At 46.4% G+C, this 22,609-nt stretch overlaps 1 protein-coding gene across 1 annotated transcript in view; it reads left to right on the forward strand.

Moving 5' to 3' along the window:
* LOC138801905 (RING finger protein 112-like) overlaps positions 1-22,329 on the forward strand; it is a 41,410-nt gene extending 19,081 nt beyond the window's left edge. The window contains exons 9-13 of the mRNA XM_069985001.1: positions 15,289-15,419; positions 16,082-16,135; positions 18,507-18,581; positions 19,112-19,370; positions 22,070-22,329. Coding sequence (XP_069841102.1) covers positions 15,289-15,419; positions 16,082-16,135; positions 18,507-18,581; positions 19,112-19,370; positions 22,070-22,329 — 779 coding nt within the window. The remainder of the gene's footprint in view (positions 1-15,288; positions 15,420-16,081; positions 16,136-18,506; positions 18,582-19,111; positions 19,371-22,069) is intronic.
* Positions 22,330-22,609: the final 280 nt, after the last annotated feature.

The following is a 22,609-nucleotide window of genomic DNA, read 5'->3' on the forward strand; positions in this document are numbered from 1 at the left end:
ACTAGTGCAAAGGTTCCTACGCTCCTTCCCTGGGACTGTAGTACAGAAGCTGCTGGAAGACGTCCAGGAAACTGAGCACCCACTTCAGTCACTCCTACGTGGCACGTAACACCCTTCAACCAATCCAATGCAATTGCGGACTTCAGGAACATCAGCTCATCTGCATTGTGACAACATGGTAGAACTTGGGCCTCCACATGTTGGACCGGCTGTACAAACAGACATCAGCAGTCTATGAATTCCTCTTGACACTCTTGACACTGAACTGCAATTTTCAGGTCACCCATTGGCAGATGATGTGCTATAATTGCCGATTTCTGGTGCCATTTGGGGAAAACACTCTGTTGGTCTTCCGCAATGATTATGGTATAAATCACATCATTCCCCTGCTTGACGCCATGGAGACTGCATTGAGGAACATCATCGCTGAGGGGAGCAGTGTTACAGTCTACCATGTGAACCTGATCCCGGAGAGGGATGAAATGGTGGTGGAGGAGGAAGAGGAGGATGGGTTTTATGGGCAGGGGTTGCAAACACCAATGGGTGGCATCTCTGGCCAAGGTCACACCAAACGGCCAGGAAAGGTACAAAATCACAATTCACAGAAAAGTCAGGTCATGATAGCCAAAGGTCAGGGGAGCCAGAAGGACTAAGGATAGTCCGGGTACAAAAGTCAGAAGAACCAAAAGTTAAATGAACAAACCAGTCAGACCCACGCCCAAGTCTCCTTCCGACAGCAGCTGAAATTACAGGTCGAGTCATACGTGGAGTCACCCTTGCCCCTAAATATTTTTAAAAATATCTGACTCGGTGCAGTTCTGGGCAGAAAACGTTGACATCGGACAGTCGAAAAAGTGCACCATGCAACCCATACCCCAAACTCCATATTATCCAGGCACTAATCCCCAGGACTATGTTTCTCAAAGAGGACATTTCCTTTTTTGTAGTCGCTGGTACATGTGAGAAGGAATAGTAGTATTCATGTCCCCTTTTTATGGATACGTGTAATCTGAAAAAGGTCGGCACTCCGATAACAAGCGGTGCCTGGGCCAAACAAGGAACATCAAAAAGAAGAATCCCGGCACTCGCCAACCTCTGCAAAGTGATTTATTTACACGTGCATATACAGACAGGCGGATAAGGACGCGTTTCGGCGTAGAGCCTTTCTCAACAAGCCTATCCCGAACTATACATGTCACAACTATATACATATGATGGGCGCTCCAATATGGCGTCAAAGCAGCTGGAATCAATCAAATTCTTTGAACGTCATCAATGTAAGTCCGGGCCGATGAACAGCTGATAATCCACGTGACCTCACAGTGTAAACAACGGAACTCTGGAATCAGCTGATCGCTGCGTCATCTTGTAGGCGTAACTGCTAAGTCAGCAGGACAGGAGGCGTGGATAAGAGGCGTGGATTGGCGATCGGTTACCACGGAAGATGTAAGTTAATCGTGAGACTATATCGATACATCATATAAATCATACATATAAATAGTGACCATGTGAAATAGAAACATGTGAACCCAAAGCTAAAAACAGCTAGCAATTATCCCAAACGTATGATGAGTGAAACTAAGTAGTAATAATGTAACACATAAACATCCCGTATTAACCTTCTACTGTCTCGTTATTTTCATTGTTTTCCAAGAGACCTATCTAAAAGAGAGTATAAAGTTAGCTAAAGACAAAAAGTTAAGGATAATCATGGTACAAAATACTACAACTACATTGTATATATAAATACATTAATAAATAAATAAAATAAATAAACTACTAAATACAGCCTAAGTGAATCTAGTTAAATCATAATCTCTATTAAGACCCATAGGCTCCAAGGTTTGGAGCGTATGGATCCAGAACGCTTCTCTGCGATGCAATAATTTCTTGATGTTACCACCCCGTCTTGGTATCTGTATTTTTTCTATAACCTGAAAACGTAACTGTGCAATGTTATGGTGTGCTTCCTTAACCCCTTTGTGCTGCAGCTAGTTTTGGCCTTAATGACCAGGCTAATTTTTCAAAATCTGACCTGTCTCACTTTATGCTCTTATAGCTCAGTGATGCTTTAACGTATGCTAGCGATTCTGAGATTGTTTTTTCGTGACATATGGCACTTTATGTTAGTGGCAAAATTTGGTCACTACTTTGTGTGTTTTTTGTGAAAAACATCAAAATATCATGAAAAATTAAAAAAATTTGCATTTTATGAACTTTGAAATTCTCTGCTTCTAAAAAAAGAAAGTCGTAGCACATAAATTAGTTACTAAGTCACATTACCAATATGTCTTCTTTATTCTGGCATAATTTGGTAAACATATTTTACTTTTTTAGGGTGTTATGGGGCTTAGAAATTTATCAGCAAATTATCACATTTTCGTGAAACTGATTTTTTTAGGGACCAGTTCTTTTTTTAAATGGATTTAGAAGTCTGGTATCCTGAAAACCCCCATAAGTGACCCCATTTTGGAAACTACACAACTTAAAGAATTAATCTAGGGGTATAATGAGCATTTTAACCCTACAGGGGCTGGAGGAAAGTATTCACAATTAGGCAGTAAAAAAATTGAAAATTTAAATTTTCCAATAATATATAGGTTTAGATTAAAGTTTCTCATTTTCAAAAAGAATATGAGACAAAAAGCACCCCAAAATTTGTAATGCAGGTTCTCTTGAGTACAACGGTACCCCATATGTGGGCGTAAACCACTGTATGGGCACACAGCAGGGCTCAGAAGGAAGGGAGCGCCAATTAGCTTTTCCAATGCAAATTTTGCTGAAGAAGTTTCTGAGCGCCAGGTGCGTTTGCAGAGCCCCTGTAGTGTCAGCAGAGAGAAAACCCCCCATAAGTCACCCCATTTTGGAAAGTGCACCCCTCAAAGAATTCATCTTGGTGTGTGGTGACCATTTTGACCCCACAGGTATTACAGGAAATTATTCAAAAGAAGACAGTAAAAATGAAAAACTCGAATTCTTCCAATAATATGTTCGTTTAGTTTGAAATTTCTCAATTTCACGAGGAACAAGAGGAAAAAAGTACCCCAAAATTTGTAACGCAGGTTCTCCTGAGTACAATGGTACCCCATATGTGGGCATAAACCACTGCATGGGCACACAGGAGGGCTCAGAAGGGAAGGAGCGCCAATTAGCTTTTTCAATGCAGATTTTGCTGCAGAAGTTTCCGAGCGCCAGGTGCGTTTGCAGTGCCCCTGTAGTGCCAGCGGAGTAAAATCTCGCCATAAGTCACTCCATTTTGGAAAGTGCACCCCTCAAAGTATTCATCTTGGTGTGTGGTGAGCATTTTGACCCCACAGGTATTTGAGGAAAGTATTCAAAAGTAGACAGTAAAAATGAAAAACTAAAATTTTTCCAATATTATGTTCTTTTAGTTTGAAATTTCTCAATTTCACGAGGAACAAGAGGAAAAAAGTACCACAAAATTTGTAACGCAGGTTCTCCTGAGTACAATGGTACCCCATATGTGGGCGTAAACCACTGTATGGGCACACAGGAGGGCTCAAAAGGGAAGGAGCGCCAATTAGCTTTTTCAATGCAGATTTTGCTGAAGAAGTTTCCGAGTGCCAGGTGCGTTTGCAGAGCCCCTGTAGTGTCCGCAGAGTAAAATCTCCCAATAAGTCACTCCATTTTGGAAAGTGCACCCCTCATAGAATTTATTTTGGGGTGTGGTGAGCATTTTGACCCCACAGGTATTTGAGGAAAGTATTCAAAAGTAGACAGTAAAAATGAAAAACTCGAATTTTTCCAATAATATGTTCCTTTAGTTTGAAATTTCTCAATTTCACGAGGAACAGGAGAGAAATGTCACCCCAACATATGTAAAGCAGGTTCTCCTGAGTAGAACGGTACCCCATATGTGGGCATAAACCACTGCATGGGCACACAGCCGGGCTCAGAAGGGAAGGAGCGCCAATTAGCATTTTCAGTGCAGATTTTTCTGAAGAAGTTTCTGAGCGCCAGGTGCGTTTGCAGTGCCCCTGTAGTGTCAGCAGAATAGATTCCCCCCAAAAGTCACCACATTTTGGAAAGAGCACCCCTCAAAGAATTCATCTTGGGGTGTGGTGACCATTTTTACCCCACAGGTATTAGAGGAAAGTATTCAAAATTGGCCAGTAAAAATGAAAAACTCGAATTTTTCCAATAATATGTTGGTTTAGTTTGAAATTTCTCAATTTGACGAGGAACAGGAGAGAAAATGTACCCCAAAATCTGTAACGCAGGTTCTCCTGAGTAAAACGGTACATCATATGTGGGTATAAACCACTGTATGGGCACACAGCAGGGCTCAGAAGGGAAGGAGCGCCAATTTACAGGAGCAAAACCGCAGCTAGTAATGGTTATTAGAATAGCGCAGTTACTAAAATAAAATAAAAAAAATGAGATTACAGGTAATGTGGGGTGGTTACGGGCAACCAGGGGTGGTTATGGGCAACCTGAGGTGGTTACAGGTAATCTGGGGTGGTTACGGACAACATGGGGTGGTCACGGGCAACCTGCTGTGGTTACGGCAACCTGGGGTGGTTACAGGCAACCTGGGGTGGTTACAGGCAACGTGGGGTGGTTATGGGCAACGTGTGGTGGTCACGGGCAACCTGCTGTGGTTACGGCAACGTGGGGTGGTTACAGGCAACGTGGGCTGGTTACAGGCAACATGGGCTGGTTACGGGCAACGTGGGCTGGTAACGGGCAACGTGGGCTGGTAACGGGCAACCTGCTGTGCTTACAGACAATCTGGGATGGTTACGGGAAACGTGGGGTGGTTACGGGCAACCTGCAGTGCTTACAGACAATCTGGGGTGGATACGGGCAACGTGGGGTGGTTACGGGCAACCTGCAATGCTTACAGACAATCTGGGGTGGTTACAGGCAACGTGGGCTGGTTACGGGCAACCTGCAGTGCTTACAGACAATCTGGGGTGGATACGGGCAACGTGGGCTGGTTACGGGCAACCTGCAGTGCTTACAGACAATCTGGGGTGGTTACGGGCAACGTGGGGTGGTTACGGGCAATGTGGGGTGGTTACGGATAAACTGAAGTTCTTATAGGCAATCTGGGGTGGGTACCTGTAATCTGACATGGGCACCGCAATCTGGAGGGGGTCATTGGCAATTTGGGGTGGTCAGAGGCGACGTGTGGTGGTCAGAGGCGACGTGTGGAGGTCAGAGGCGACGTGCGGTGGTTAGAGGCATCGTGGCGTGGTCAGAGGCATCGTGGCGTGGTCAGAGGCATCGTGGCGTGGTCAGAGGCAACGCGCGGTGGTTACGTGCAATCTGGGGGGGTTACATGTAATCTGGCATGATTACGGGGAACCTGGGGGGTTATGTGCAACCTGGAAGGGTTACAGACAATCTGGGATTGTTACTGATAAACTGAAGTGCTTATAGGTAATCTGGGGTGGGTATATGTAATTTGGGGTGGTCACGGGCAATCTGGAGGGGGTTACGGGCAATCTGGAGGGGGTTACGGGCAACGTGCGGTGGTTACGGGCAACGTGCGGTGGTTACGGGCAACGTGCGGTGGTTACGGGCAACGTGCGGTGGTTACGGGCAACGTGCGGTGGTTACGGGTAATCTGGGGAGGGGTAAGGGGTAATTTGGGAGTAAACTGCAATTATTACTATAATAAAAAGTGTGTGTTTTATTTTTTTGTATGTTTGTCACTTTTTGTACTTTACATATTCATTTTCACTGTATTACTATGATTACTGTGATATTTTCTATCACAGTAATCATAGTTCAGTGACAGAGACCAAATTGGTCTCTGTCACTTTAAATTTTCAGAGTTGGCTGGTTGTGAAGCGCATGCGCACTTCATAACCAGCCAGGACGTCGAGGAGGAAGGAGCTCCGTGGATCCGGTGAGTAAATGGGGAAGGGGGGGTGACTGGGGGACGGGGGGTGACAGGGGGGGTGGGGGGCGACTTGGGGGGTGGGGGGACATCACTTTTTATCCCCTGTCACCAATCATTTATGGTGACAGGGGATAAAAAGTGCCGGGAGCACATGGCACAAGCGATCAGCGGTATATAGTATATACCGCTGATCGCTTGTACCGGGACCCCACAGGGGGGTCCCCGATGACTGCCCCATGCTCTCCGCTACCTCCGGTGGCGGAGAGCATGGGACTTTCATTCATTTTAACTCTTTCATCGCTGTGAACCGACGTTAGTCGGTTCACAGCGATGGTGGCGGCCATCTTGGAAATGATGGCCGCCGGGGGAGGGGGGTTAGTTATCGGGGCACTAGGGGGGTCTGATCTGAGGTCTGGGGGACACTTATTTCATCTCCCCCCGCCGTAGATTCACGGCGGGGGGAGATGAAAGGCGGCGGCAGCACCGGTAATCCTCTTTACCGACGGTCGCCGCTATAACGTTAATAGCGGCGATCGTCGGTAAGGGGGGGGGGGGCGGGGCGGACCCCACACACTGCCCCAACCCCTCAGCTACCTCCGGTAGCCGGGGGGATGGGGTGGGGGCCGTCCCGGCCCCGCAGCCTTATTCTCTGCCATCGCCGTAAAAAGCTGATGGCAGCAGAATAAGGCCCATTAGTGACCGCCGTAGAAAGCCGTATCGGCGGTCACTAAGGGGTTAAAATGATGGGGAATAGGTAGGAGCCAGTTACCGCACCTGATAGTCGATTTGTGTTTGGATATTCTGTCTTTTATGGATTGAGTAGTTTCACCGACGTAGAATTTACCGCAGGGGCATATAATGATGTAAATTACATTTTTACTATCACACGTAAATTGGCCCTTAATCTGATAGTTCTTGCCTGTCAGTGGATGACTAAACGTACTACCCTTTTGGACATTATTACATTGAGCACATCTTAAACAGGGAAAGGTGCCCAATTTTCTCTGCATCAATACTCTTTGATCATCTCTCTCGTTGTTACAACAACTGTCTGCTCTCACCAGAGTGTTATACAGGTTGGGGGCACGTTTGTTGCATATTAGTGGGACATCATGAAACTCCTCTATCTTGGGGTGTGCCTGTCTCAGTATGTGCCAATGTTTTTTGATGATATTATCTACCTTAGTACTATAAGGGTGATACTCTCGTACAAAAGGGATTCTTTTAGTCTGGACTAGTTGTGATCTGGGAGGTCTAGGTGCATTAGCTTCATTCAATATTTGTGTAGGGTATCCCCGATCACAGAAGCGACCCTTCATTTCATCCACGCGCATGAGTCGGACAACAGGGTCAGATACCAGCCGGTTGACCCGTTGAATCTGCGATCTCGGGATAGACTTTTTGACAGAAAGAGGGTGGGAGCTAGTATAGTGTAAAATACTATTCCTATCCGTAGGCTTACGGAATAGGTCTGTAGTAAAGTGACCTCGTGCATCTTTGGTTACTGTCACGTCCAAAAAACTGATGGACACATAATCACTGGTGTGTGTAAATTGTAGCTCCTGCCAAACGGAATTCAAATGAATCATGAATGCGATAAGGGTCTCAGGTGGCCCCCCCCAAACACATGGATACACATGGTGACGGGCTAATAAATGTTCTTGGAGTTTTTACAATATCACCAGGATAGCTGGATGTCGCACAATGGTTCCTGATAGGCTGTTGTGGTTTCTTGAGTAGAAAAAAAGAAAAAGATGGCTGCACCTCTATGACTGTTCACACTGCAGGATGCATGCTGCATGTGGCTAAAGTACAGACGAAAAAACAGAAAGTGCAACAGCAACCCACCGGTGCATGGGCTTACTGTACATACCCCCGATGTACACATGATACACACCTGCTCTGTAGATATTGAAAAATTAGGATCTTAGCAAACTATTTGATCAGAGTACGTGGCACGCTGCATGTGGCTTAAGTACAGACAAAAATACAGAAAGTGCAACAGCAACCCACAGGTGCAAGCGCTTACCGTATATACTCCTCCCAGTGTACACATGATAAACACCTGCTCTGTAGATATTAAAAAATGAGGATCAGCCCAGGAGAGGCCATTGCTAGTGTGAAAATGCTAGAGTAGGGACCATGTCTCTGAGGACACCGTAACATGGTACACTCTGTTTGATCAAATAGTTTGCTAAGATTTCTCCGCCTATTGGTGGGAATGCAGAAGAAACCTTACTATGCACAAAATACCCTGCCTATATCCATATAGTATTAAGGCCTCCTCAGGGCATCCATATAGTATTTAGGTCCTTCTGTGCCTCCATATAATAGTTAGACGCAACTTTGATTTCATATAATTCAGCTACTGCCTGTGCCCCTATATAGTAGTTATGAGTCACTGTGTCCTCCATATAGTAATTAGGCCTCTCCCTGCCCCCATAATGGTAATTTAGGCCTCTCTGTGCCCCCATATGGTAATTAGGCCTCTCTGTGCCCCAATATGGTAATTAGGCCTCTCTGTGCCCCCATATGGTAATTAGGCCTCTCTGTGCCCATATGGTAATTAGGCCTCTCTGTGCCCCAATATGGTAATTAGGCCTCTCTGTGCCCCCATATGGTAATTAGGCCTCTCTGTGCCCCAATATGGTAATTAGGCCTCTCTGTGCCCATATGGTAATTAGGCCTCTCTGTGCCCCCATATGGTAATTAGGCCCCTCTGTGCCCCAATATGGTAAGTAGGCCTCTCTGTGCCCCCATATGGTAATGAGGCCTCTCTGTGCCCCCATATAGTAATTAGGCCTCTCTGTGCCCCCATATGGTAATTAGGACTCTCTGTGCCCCCATATGGTAGTTTGTCCCCTCTGTGCCCCCATGTAGTATATGGGCCCACCTCTCTGCAGCTATACAGTATTTAGGTCTTTCTGTGAAAGTAGTATCCCCCATGTAGCTACCAGCAGAGGGGTGGCTCCTGTAAGGAGACCACCAAAACCACTATTAAAGTGACCCTTTCAGTCAAGGACATGGCAAGGGAAATACTAAAGCCAGGTATCCATCCACAGACAGCTATTTCAGGGTGTTGCCCCTCATCAGTGTGCAGCAGGATTCTGGCTGGGTGGGAACAATGCCTAGTAGACCATCACGGTAAAATAACCACTTACCTCAGGGAGACCGGCTAAAGATGATGCTGTAGGCTGCTATTTAACCCCTTAACCCCTTAACGACCGCGGGCGTAAGTGTACGCCCCCAAAACCCGTGCCTTAACGCAAACGGGCGTACATTTACGCCCGTGGTTTCCCCGATCGCTGCGTGTACACACGCAGCGATCGGGGAAGATGGCCTGCTATAATGTATAGCAGGCCATCCCTGCTTGTCGGCACGGGGGGTGATTAACCCCTCCCGTGCTGACGATCGCCGCTATTGGCTGATCAATTCAGATCAGCATATGGCGGCGATCTGCAGCTTTCCGGGTCACCGGTGACCCGATGGCCCGGAAAGCAATGGCGGTCGGTGCTGTCCGAGGACGACACCGACCGCCATTACTGTTAAAAGTAACGGTGGCCACGGTGCCACGTCCCGATCGCCGGGACCGGCCGGCCAGGAGCGGCCGGCCGATCACGGCGATATAACTACCCCATGAAAGGGTTAAATACCTGCTGTGGACACCTCAGCTAGGTAGCTGAGGTGTCCAGAGCAGGTATTGACCCATACTCACCGGATCCAGCGTCCCGATCGCGTCTTCCGGGTTCCGAACGCGACTTCCGGGTTCCGAACGCGTCATCGTCTTCGTCGGCGTCTTCGTCTTTTTCCGGCGGTCCCCATCGGTAATCATCGGCTCCAGCGTCGTCAAACTTCGGCTTTTTCCTGAATTGGCGTTCTACTGCCCCCTAGCGGCTGATAAGTGTATATAATACACATATCAGTAGCTATAGGGTTGAAGAAAGATTTTTTTTTTTTTTCCCAATTTTTTTTTTCTATTTTCCGCACCCTATCGCCGCTGAGTGTTGATCAGCATCGCACGTAAGTGCGCCGCTGATCAGCAACTCCTCCTTTTTGGCGTAGAGTGTTTTTTTCCTATATCCTACAGCCACGGTCTGCTTATAAGTGCCGCACATAAGTGCGGCATTTATCAGCAACTCCTTTCTTGGCGTAGTTTTTTTTTTATACTTAATGTTAAAAAAACATGTAAAAAACACCATTACACTACACGGAATAAAGTTTGACACTACACCACTACATACCCCATATACCAATCCCCGTATAAAGATGACCCCCAGGGTGTTTTCGGTGTCGGACGCATACGTTATTATTGCCTCCGACACCGAAACAGCCAGTGAGGATGAATGGGGGGGTCCTTTGTTCCTCCATTCATCCTCATCCTCATCATCCAGTGACGTGTCTGGGGGTAGCTGCCCCCCAGACACGTCTTTTCCGCCAGTACCGTCCCAATAAGAGATCACGGTATGGCGTGAAATTCTACAAACTCTGTGAGCCTACCTCTGGGTACACTTACAGATTTAGGGTACGTGCACACTGCGGAATGGCGAAGGATAACCCTTTGTGCATTCCGCAGCTGGCACCCGCCGACGGACTGATGCAGGCGTGCGTCTCCACCCGTGTCATAGACTCCATGTTATGCTTGGGCGGATTCCATCTTCCGTCCAAAGAATGAACACATTTGACGGAGAGCGGAATCCGCCCGTGCATAGAATGGAGTCTATGACACGGACGGAGACGCGCACCCGCATCAGTCTGCCGGTGGGTGCCAGCTGCGGAATGCACAAAGGGTTATCCTTCGCCATTCCGCAGTGTGCACATACCCTTAGAGTGTATGAAGGAAGGGACATCCAAATCCAGCCCCAGATGCCCCCAGATGCCCCCTCCCCGCCCATCCTCTGAGTTAGTGGGGAGATCGTTCGGGAACTGATCTTCCCACTGCTGGATAAAGGTCACCACCTGTACGGGGATAACTTTTATACCAGCACCCCCTCTTCCGGTCCCTCGCTGACCTGTAGCTTGCGGCACGATCCGAACATATCAGAAGCAGTAATAGCGCCCTAATATTTAGCAGCCATGGAGCGGACCCAGCGCTTCTGGATATGAAGGACCCCGTATCGCACCAGGACAATATTTTCCAGGTGACGTCCCACACACAGGAGAACGGGAGACCCCAGAAGAAGTGCAGAGTGTGGCGTAACAGGGGGATCAGGAAGGACACCATTTACCAGTGTGACACCTGTCCTGATCACCCCGGCCTCTGCATACTGGATCGCTTCAAGGCGCACCACACGTCACTGGGGTTCTACATTATCTAAATTCTGTCCCTTATTCCTATTTCAGGGGTCACGTTGATCCAGGGATTATTCTGATCGCCATTATGGAGTCGGGAAGGAATTTTTCCCCTGTGATGAGGCTACTGTCGTCTGCCTCACGAGGGGTTTTTGCCTTCCTCTGGATCAACACAGGTTGAATTTGATGGACACCTGTCATTTTCAACCTTATAAACTAATAATTGGCCTAATACCCCCAAATAAATTAGAATTGTCCCTTTTACCCAGCTAAGTAGGTATGGCCGCCATTCCCATTAGAGGATGCCATGATGCAATTACAGAGCCTCTGTGCGGCCAGGACAGTAGAAACCCCCCACAAGTGACCCCATTCTGGAAACTACACCCCATAAGGAATCTAACAAGGGGGGCAGCGGGGATATGGCCCCCTGGTGACGGCCACATTTGGGACGTGAAAATGAAAAAAATTGTATTTTTTATTTTCACGGCACATGTTCTACATATGTGCCTGTTACCAGTGGGGTCCATATGCTCACTGCACCCCTTGTTAGATTCCTTATGGGGTGTAGTTTCCAGAATGGGGTCACTTGTGGGGGGTTTCTACTGCCCTGGCAGCACAGGAGCTTTGTAATTGCGACATGGCCTCCATCCTCCATTCCAGCCTCTAAATGGCACTATGTCCCTTTGGTGGCTTGCCCTGTGCCCATATGGCACATTATGTCCACATGTGGGGTATTTTCGTACTCAGGGGAAATTACCCTACACGCTTTGCGTTTATTTTCTTTTTTAACCCCTTGTGGAAATGGAAAAAAATCAAGGCTAGACCAACATTTGGTGTAATTTGTTTTAAATTTTTACTCTAATCATTAATCTTGTCTTGATTTTTTCATTTTCACAAGGGGCTAAAAAATAAAAAAAAACACAAAATTTGTAGAGCAATTTCCCCTGAGTACGGAAATACCCCACATGTGGACATAAAGCGCCATGTGGGTGCAGGGTAAGCCTCCAAAGGGAAGGAGCGCCATTTGGTTTTTTGAGGCTGGATTTGGCTGGAATGAATTTCGAGGGGCCATGTTGCATTTAAAAGGCCCCTGTGTTGCCAAGACAGTTGAAACCCCCCACAAGTGACCCCATTATGGAAACTACACCCCTCAGGGAATGTAACAAGGGGTGTAGTGAGCATATGGACCCCACTGGTGACGGGCACAAATATGGAACAATGTGGCGTGAAAATGAAATATTACATTTTTTACACTATAATGTTGGTCTAGCCTTGAATTTATTATTTTCACAAGGGGTTAAAAGAGAAAAAAACACACAAAATGTTTAGAGCAATTTCCCCCGAGTCTGTAAATACCCCACATGTGGACATAAAGCGCCATGTGGGCGCAGGGCAAGCCTCCGAAGGGAAGCAGCGCCATTTGGATTTTGGAGGTTGGATTTGGCTAGAATGGATGATGAACGCCATGTCGCATTTATAGAGCCCTTGTGCTGCCAAGACAGTGGAAACCCCCCACAAGTGACCCCATTCTGGAAACTACACCCCTCAAGGAATCTAACAAGGGGTGCAATGAGGATATGGACCCCTTGATGACGGGCACATTTTTGCCGTGAAAGTGAAAAAATGAAATTTTTCACTTTCACGTCACATTGTTCCACATTTGTGCCCGTCACCAGTGGGGTCCATATGCTCACTGCACCCCTTGTTAGATTCCTTGAGGGGTGTAGTTTCCAGAATGGGGTCACTTGTGGGGGGTTTCCAGTGTTTTGGCAGCACGAGGGCTCTGTAAATGCGACGTGGCCCTTGAAATCCATTGCAGTAAAATCCAGCTTCCAAAAGCCAATTGGCGCTCCTTCCCTTTGGAGGCTCGTCCTGCGCCCGCTTGACACTTTATGTCCACATGTGGGGTACTTCCGTACTCGGGAGAAACTGCGCTACATGTTTTGTGTTTTTTTTTTCCTTTTATCCCTTTGTGAAAATGAAAAATTGAAGTCTAGAACAACGTTTTAGTGTAAAAAATACTTTTGTCTTTTTTCACGCCATATTGTTGGGAAAATCTGTGAAGCACCTGTGGGGTCCAAATGCTCACCGCACCCCTTGTTACATTCCTTGAGGGGTGTAGTTTTCTGAATGGTGTCCCTTTAGTGGTGTTTTTTAGGTTTTGGCACCCCAGAGCCTCTGCCAACCTGAAGTGGTACAGTCCGAAATGACCAAATATAACGGAGCCATTGAAATGCACTAGGCGCTCCCTTATATCTGAGGCTTGTGGTTGCGTCAAATAGCGCAATAGGGCCACATATGGGGTATTTCTATAAACTGCAGAAACGGGGCAATAAATATTGAGGTGCATTTCTCTGGTAATAAGTTTATAATTATGAAAAATATTGGATTACAATAAAATCTCTGCACAGAAAATTAAAATTTTCTAATTTCTTACACACTTAGCTTTTATTTCTGTGACTCCCCTAAAGGGTTAAAACACTTTCTGGATCTGCTTTTGCAGAGTTTGGGGGGTGCAGTTTCTGAAATGGGGTGCTTTTTGGGGCTTTCTAACATACAGGCCCCTCAAATACACTTTAAACCTGAACAGGTCCCTAAAAATATCTGATTTTGAAATTTTACTGAAAATTTGGAAATTTGCTGCTAATGTTTTACGCTTTCTATTGTCTAAAAAAAATGAAATATAGTTTAATAAATGCTGCCAACATAAAGTAGACATGTTGCTAATGCTATTTAATATATAATTTATGTGGCATAACCATTTTCTGTATAAGCAGAAAAGGTTTAAAGTTGGAAAAATGAATTTTTTACAATTTTTCACGTTATTTTGTTTTTTTTCATAAAGATTCGTTATAAGTATCGACTCCAATTTACAAGAAATGTGAAGTACAATATGTCACGAGAAAACAATCTCAGAATCAGCCGGATAGGTAAAAGCATCCCGAAGTTATTAATGACTAAAGTGACACTGGTCATATTCATAAAATTTGCTCCGGTCCTTAAGGCCATTTCAGGCTCTGTCCTTAAGGGGTTAAGTACAGAGCCAATTTAGATTTTTGCGTTTTCCTCCTTGTGTATATAAGGCCATAGCACTTGCATTTTTCCACCTAGAAACCCACATGAGCCCTTATTTTTTGCACCACTAATTGTACTTTGCAATGACAGGCTGAATTTTTTCATAAAGTACACTGCGAAATTAGAAAAAAAATAAATGTGTGGGGAAATTGAAAAAAAAAAGCATTTTGTTTATTTGGGGTAAAACTGACTTGTTATGCACGTTCTTCAAGTCGTTACGATTAAAACGATATATAACATGTATAACTTTTCTTTTATCTGATGGCCTGTAAAAAATTCAAACCATTGTTAACAAATATACGTCCCTTAAAATCGCTCCATTCCCGGCTTATAGCTCTTATATCCTTTGGTCTATGGGGCTGTGTCAGGTGTCATTTTTTGCGCCATGATGTGTTCTTTCTATCGATACCTTGACAGCTGCATCTGATTACCTGATTAGCGGACACGGCGATCAGACCATGCTCGCTAATAGCCACGGTCCCTGGCTACATGCAGTACCCGGGATCGCGGCGGTTCAGAGCGGGGTCGCCGTGTGGCCCCCATTCTGAACTCCCTTACCGACAGTAGGGCGTAAATATACGCCCTTTGTCGTTAAGGGGTTTAAGTGCTCAACACAGTGAAAACCTTGGTACATTGCCCCCTGGGAAATATATGCAAAAAAGTCCATGGAGCTTCAAAGAAGAGACTTGATACATGGGGCTACCCGGTCTTGATAACTCCCCCCCCCCCCTTTGTGCTAGTGCTGCCCCCCATTACATGCTATGGTTGCATCCTCTGTACTTGAAACATGAATGGTGCAGGTGATGTGGACAGTACGTTCAGAAGAGGTGGCACCAGCGCAGGCAGAGGCTACAAATGCATCCAGTGTTCACAAAGCACATATATGACCTGGTGGGCCAGATTAGGCCAGTGGGCCTTGAGGTTGGCCCATGTACTGTACCCCAACTAATGTAATACTGCTATGTATCATGTTCATTGTTTCTTTGTGACAACCTGAGGACGTCACTGCCACAGAGATCTGTTATCAGCTCATTTCTCATTCACATTTCTAGTTATGGACGAGGATTTCAGACGTCACTTCATCACATACATCCGGGACCTGTTGGCCACAACTTGGCGCCATCCAAGAACTAATGCCAAAGGAGATCACATCAAGTGTGGTGACCTGATACAAGACCTGCAGGTTTGTGTAATTGTGGAAATGATCAAAACTAATGGAAAACCAATTCCCCTACAACCCCCCGATGTTACATCCACCCCCTGAAGACATTGGCCCAGATCTACCCACGGGTTAGAGACAGAATTCTGTCCACACTCTGGTGCACAGGTCTCCTCTCATTTGTTATGCATCTTCTAATGGGTCCAAAATAGAGGGTGTGGCCTAGTTAAGAAAGGAGTGTGGCCTAGTAAAGAAAGGGGTGTGGTCTAGTTGAAAAGGGGTGTGGCCTAAGATGCAACACTGTGCCCCCCCAAAAATGCACAAAATCTGTCTCAAAATAAAGTTAATAATGAGTGTGAACTGAGAGTAAGCCGTCATCAGATGTGGCATTTATTACCAACCGGCAACACACCGATACGTCTGGCACAATTCATTTACATAACAAGATGTTGGGGTTTCGGGGGGACTTGTTCCTGGAGATATCCACAGGACAATGGACAGGACACAATTGGGGCACGGGTGTCAGAAGAATCAGACTTCAGGTGCCGTAACTATTTTACCATCTTATTCCCAGTCCACTCGTCCTTGTACCATCTAGTTCCATGCTTCATGTCTCTGTCCCTATCTGACTCCTTATTGACTCTGAATCTGACTCTGCAGATAAAATCTCATTATTCTTTTTACAGGAATTCATGAATCTTCTGAACACACAGCAGTTCAACTTTAGCTCCACGCCACAGGTAATGAAATGGTTAATGATCCAGAACCTGAGACTCTAATCTACAGAATCTGTTCTCCTCAGACGCTTTAGTTACGGGAGATTGTCCCCAGGATTCAGGAGTTGGGCAGCCACATGGAGGGACAGGTTTCCAGTAGAGATGAGCGAGTAGTGAAATATTATAATAGGCAATGTTCACACATTTTGTTCGTATTAGTAGTATAAGCTGTGTAGCTGTGAAATGGCTTCTGTTCTGTCACTTGGGAGTCAGTACTGTCAGCACTCTCCTGGGTGACGTTAATCCTGTGAAGCACCCGCCAGGTTAGGTCAGATGACTTGTCCTAAAACTGCAGCTGGCATCGGAATAAGATACTCGACATATCCTGTAGTTTCCCCCCAGAGCCACCTCTTTTATACTGTTGTCAGAGTAAATTACAGGGATAGCCTTGGTGTTGGTGAGGTGCAGTAGAAATCAAGCAAAAGGGAGAGGAGGCGCTGATAAGGATGCACCTCAAAAGTGCTGACATTTTAGCTGTTTGTTACAAATTACAATTTATAACGTTTATAGCGCGCACACTAGAGTAACCGCACTGACACACTGATGGTTAAGGTGGATCACCCATATTCAAAGATGGCAGCCAGCATCTATATCCTGGGTGTTATGGCTGCATTGGAGACACGTGATCCAGGCCGCCGCCACACCCACTCCCCCAGTCACTGCTCTTGGCTTGGGTGTCGGATCCCATGTGCTAGAGCCCAGCGTTGCCTCCTCTTTGGCCCAGCAGGGCGACTATCACACTGCTGTGTCCTTATGGGAGCAGGTACTTACATTTCCCCAGTCCATCTGTCTCTACCTGCAGCAGAAACCTCTGGCTGCTCTGCACAGCACGATCACTGTACGGACCTTTTTGTCTCCTTCCTCTTCTCTTACCGATCCTTTTTTCAGGCCTAACTGGCGTGGCCCGGGGTGCTGAGTGGTGTTATGCAGCAGGTGGGCTTGGTGTTTCTTTCTGGTTCACTTGTTGCGGTGGCCAGGAGTTGTGGTACCCACCCCCCCACCCACGGCCACTGGCACTTCAAAGGGGAGAAGAAGGTGCAGGTGCGGTGACACAAAAATAGGAGTCCAGCACTTAACCAAAAGAAACAATAAACCAGACAGGCGCAGGTGACTGTAGTGTAGTGAAGAAAGTAGAGCTGGTTTAGAGAAGGTGTAGGGACAGTCTTGGGGGCCTTGTCCAATGCTGCACTGTACTCTGCCAGGATTAGTGTAGAAGATAGTGTAGTAATAGAAGAATAATACTCATAGTCATGCAATTTATTGAAGTCAATTAAAGTAATGCAGTAACGGACGTCTTTTTTCCTTCTTTTTTTTTGCCGTTGTGTGAACATAGCCTTAGGGCAAAAAAGGTCACATGCATCTGCACCTACACATGTATCAAAACTAGTTGCACTTTTGGGAGACCGAATGTAGAGACTGTCACGCACAGTGACCCAGATAATACAGATAATACATCACCATTACTCCGCGTAAAAAATGTAATTAAAAAGATTAAACTCTTTTGTCTTTCTGGCTTATTGATAGACGGCCATTAAAGACGAGATAGATAGAGCTTTGGGATATATTTTCAGCCAAGTGTCAAGGAGGTGGAGCTGAGCTGCTCAAGTGCCATAACCTGGCATATTCCTCTGCTTGCCCACACCCTCAGCATCTCCTTGATTGTAAGCCGATTCCTGCACATCAATTACGAAGAGGCTGGAAGACAAAGGGGAGAGAAGGCGTTCCGGGGGGAGAGAAGGTGTGCCAGGGGAGAGAGAAGGCGTGCCGGGGGGGAGAGAAAAGGCGTGCCGGGGGGAGAGAGAAAAGGCGTGCCGGGGGGGAGAGAAAAGGCGTGCCGGGGGGAGAGAGAAAAGGCGTGCCGGGGGGAGAGAGAAAATGCGTGCCGGGGGGGGGAGAGAAAATGCGTGCCGGGGGGGGGAGAGAAAAGGCGTGCCGGGGGGGGAGAGAAAATGCGTGCCGGGGGGGGAGAGAAAATGCGTGCCGGGGGGGGAGAGAAAAGGCGTGCCAGGCTCGGCTCCTCCTCTTTGACAATAAGAGGACATTTTGAAAGTATGGTAGCCAGTATCAGTTACAGGAAAGCCACATTTGCTTTTATACCAGCGATCCAACTTGTCCAAAGCTCCGGGCAGCAAATACGTCCCACACAAAAGAAACTTTATAAAAAAAAAAAAAAAAAAAAAAAGCTCTACAAATAAAAGAAGAGACAAGAGGGAATTTCTTTTATCTGATTGGCCTGACCGTCTTCCCATATTGGAGAATTCTATGGATTCTCATCCAGATATGATGTCCTGGAGTTAGCGGCACCTGATATCAGATTCTACTTATTTCTCCACAGATGTATCGCTCCATGCAAAACGCCATAAACCGAAACAATATCATCAAGAAGCTGGAGGACTTCCTGGAGAAAGAGGTAATGGAGGAGTCATTCAGACTCACACACCTTTATATCTCATTTTTTGAAAAAAATCTAATGCTACCCTTACCCAGAACACCATAAACTCTCTGTCCTTACCCATCCAGGCTCCTCTGCGGTGTCTTCCAGTCCCTTCTGAACGCTCCCACCGCTACTTTCAGGACGGACTAGTCTCGGCAGTGACAACCTGCTCAGCCAGTCAGTACTGGGATGTAGTGGTGGAAGCATTCGGGGGGACCTGAAAACATTGCAGTAAGTCACTCGGGAAGCATATACAATAGGCTGCTTATTATGTTGTACTCAATGGCAGATTATATATCTCATTTAAATGCCCAGAGTACCCCTTTATTTTCCCTAAAATGGTGGGATTGCTCCCTTATTGTGGACACATCTTAGGCCGATCTCGGGGCCTGTTACACGCGGCCGTTCTACATACATCCGTGCAGCCGATAATCGTCTCATGGAAAAGACTTTTGGTCTCTTAAGTCTCGTTCATTGTAACTTTGGACTCTTCTCTTTTCTCTCAGGATCCACCATTACATAAGGTCCTAATAAATCTACCGCCTGCAATGAAGTCAAAGATTAAGGCTGAGATCAAGTCTCTCCTGTCGGAGTATGGAGGTCTCCTACTGACCGACTCTGAAGAAGAGAAGACGCGTCTCATGGATGGTTTAGAAACAGAACTAAAAAATAGACAAAAAAGATATTGCTCTTATTACAAGAAAATGTATGCAGCAATGGTAGTTGGTGCGGCTGGTGCAACTGTTGTGGCTGGATTTGTCATAGGTAAAGTCATTGCTGTGTCTGCTGGTGGATCTGGGGTAGGAGCGGCAGGATCAGCAGCAGGAGGGGCAGGATCAGCGGCAGGAGGGGTAGTGGCAGGAGAGGTAGGGGCAGCGGCAGGAGGGGTAGGGGCAACGGCAGGAGAGGTAGGGGCAGCGGCAGGCGGGGTAGGGGCCGCGGCAGGAGAGGTAGGGGCCGCGGCAGGAGAGGTAGGGGCAGCGGCAGGCGGGGTAGGGGCAGCGGCAGGAGGGGCCGCGGCAGGAGGGGGAGGGGCCAAGACAGGAGGGGTATTATTAGCAACGGGAAAGATAATATCAAGGGTGGGACAGATAATATCAGTGGTAGAAGAGGGATTACCAACTTCAGGAAAGGTAGGAAAAGTCGAATTAGCGTTCCGAGCAATGGCAGGAGTGGGATTGGCAGGAGCGGCTTTTGCATCCCACATGAGAGAGAGAAACCAAACTTCAGAAAATGTCCCCAGAGAGAACCCCCAGTGATGAGTCTGAACCCCTGCCGAGGCTGAAGAAGTTTGGTGCAACATCTTATAAGCGGCGCTATCCTCTACAGAACATGTAATGCTCAGGGGATTATAATACTCAGCTCCTATGACCGTCCCCATGGCGGTCCCCATGACGGTCCCATCTGCAAGGACTTTGTATGTCCTCCCCATGTTTGCGATGGTTTCCTCCTGATGCTCCAAAAACATGTAGAAAGGAGAATTCCGATAGTGAAGCCAATGGTGACAGGACCCAATGTCTGTACAACGATCTGGAATATGTTGGTGCCATATATGATACAGTGGGAGGTTGCTCCGCTCTCTCTGGATTGTAATATCAGTGATTGCACATTCATCCAGCAGGTTTTACATGTGATGCTTCATCTGTGTCTGTTATAATCTTCTCAATAAAGTCAGCGAGTTACCGACGGCCGATCCCTGCGGCTCTCCTCACAAGATCTCCAAAATATCACACAAATCCTTAAAGGGGTTATCCAGCGGGAACATTTCCTCCCAATGTCTCCCCATTGCCGCTGATTCCACAGTCACCTAGTGTCCGCCCCAGTCCTCCTCTTCACTACATTTGCTGATATACAGGCAATACAGAGATCTATATACTCAGGATTGTATCTGAAACAAGAGGACATCCTCTACACCTGGAGAAAAGAAGGGTTCTACACCAACAAAGACAAGGATTCTTTGCTGTAAGAGCAGTGACACTATGGAACCCTCTACATTCTTTACTGTCTAAGCAGTGGCACTTCGGAGCTCACTCTAGATTCTTTACTGTAAGAGCAGTGACACTATAGAGCTCTCTTCATTCTTTACTGTAAGAGCAGTGACACTATGGAACGCTCTATATTCTTTACTGTAAGAGTATTGACGCTATGGAACGCTCTATATTCTTTACTGTAAGAGTACTGACACTATGGAACGCTCTATATTCTTAACTGTAAGAGTACTGACACTATAGAACTCGTTAGATTCTTTACTGTAAGAGCAGTGACACTAGGAAACTCTCTAGATGCTTTACTGTAAGAGCAGTGACAATATGGAGCTCTAGATTCTTTACTGTAAGAGCAGTGAGACTATGGCATTCTCTAGATTCTTTACTGTAAGAGCAGTGAGGCTATGGAACTCTCTATATTTACTGTAAGAGCAGTAACACTATGGAACTCTCTAGATTCTTTACTGTAAGAGCAGTGACACTATGGAACTCTATATTCTTTACTGTAAGAGCAGTGACACTATGGAGCTCTCTGTCTAGATCCTTTACTGTAAGATCAGTGACACTAGGGAGCTCTAGATCCTTTACTGTATGAACTGTGACACTGGGGAGCTATCTCTAGATTCTTTACTGTAAGAGCAGTCATGGTGTGGTGTGTCTTTGGTACTACTGGTCACGCACTGAGGTGGTAGCAGTGACGCCACTTCTATGGCGGTTGGTAGTGTAGTACAGCTCAGCCAGTGATGGAAGTGTTGTGACGCCAGTGCTAGTTCAGCACACAGTTGTGATGGTACACCTGTTTTGATATTAGGGCTGGCTGTACATTTTCCCAATGGTCGGTCACCTGCCGGGCTGTGATGGATCCCTTGGGCTTTTGACACAGTGGTCCAGAGTGGGGAGATGGCCCACCCAGACGGTCGGTACCAGTGTGCAGTGTGCTCTGCCGGAACTTGAGAGAGATACTTGAGAGAAGAATACTTGTGCCCATGGTTCACTTAACCACCTTCTGCGCAGCAGTGTCGGGGTACTCGTCCTATAAGGGTGACACAAGCCTAAGTCTTGGTTACCTGAGAGTAGCTAAGTGTCCGAAATTAAACTGTATCACATGAGCTGCAAGATAGAGTACGTAGACCTTTGTTACGGATGCTTTGCTCTATACGGGTCAGTTCCTCTGTCCTAGGAGACTGTCCTGCACTGTTTAGAGAGGTTTACTGCATGGTGTATATAGCTATACTGCTAGAAGTGAAAGTCTCTGGGTTCTCCATACATGTGTGTCTTTACTCCACTAACACAGGTTGACTGTCCCAGACGATAGTACAAAAAAAACTGTAACCCTGTGTTAACTACAGCTGTGCAACATTATATATATATATTACACATACAGTACATACACACACACACACACACAAGCTTACATACAAAATACTGAAATCTTTTGGCGAAACCAATAAATATCTTCATCACCACCTTTCTTTTAAGTCAAAAGGCTTTTGCGACAGGTGCCCTACAAGGAACACCCGTGGTGGGACACCACAATGGCACTATGGAACTCCCTGCCAGTGGTCATCGAGAACTCAGTAGAAGAGAGCGAGAGAGAGAGGTCTAATAGTTACATAGTTATTATTGTAAATGCCCAGAGTTTCCAGAAAATACACGACTTTATACCTATTAATCACAGATCATCTCGGATAATCTCAGACACTGTAGGGACCAATGGGAAACATCCTCCTGGTAATTGAAAGGGGGGGGGGATTCCCTCTTCTAGCTGAGGACTATGGGATATGTAATAAGGACACAACATCCAAAACTTCAGGAAAAGCCTCTTTATTACCCACAATGCTTAGCGTCTCTACATAGCGGCTATAACGTGCACAGAACATCACTGCTATATATATATATATATATATATATATATATATATATATACTGTACCCCAATGGGAAGAGGTAGAAGAAGCAGAAACCCCCAACACTGAAGAATCGTTGTATCTCCACATAAGGCTTTGTGTGTCCCCCTGCG

The sequence above is a fragment of the Dendropsophus ebraccatus genome, chromosome 9 (assembly GCF_027789765.1).
Source record: "Dendropsophus ebraccatus isolate aDenEbr1 chromosome 9, aDenEbr1.pat, whole genome shotgun sequence".
Taxonomy (NCBI): Eukaryota; Metazoa; Chordata; class Amphibia; order Anura; family Hylidae; genus Dendropsophus; species Dendropsophus ebraccatus.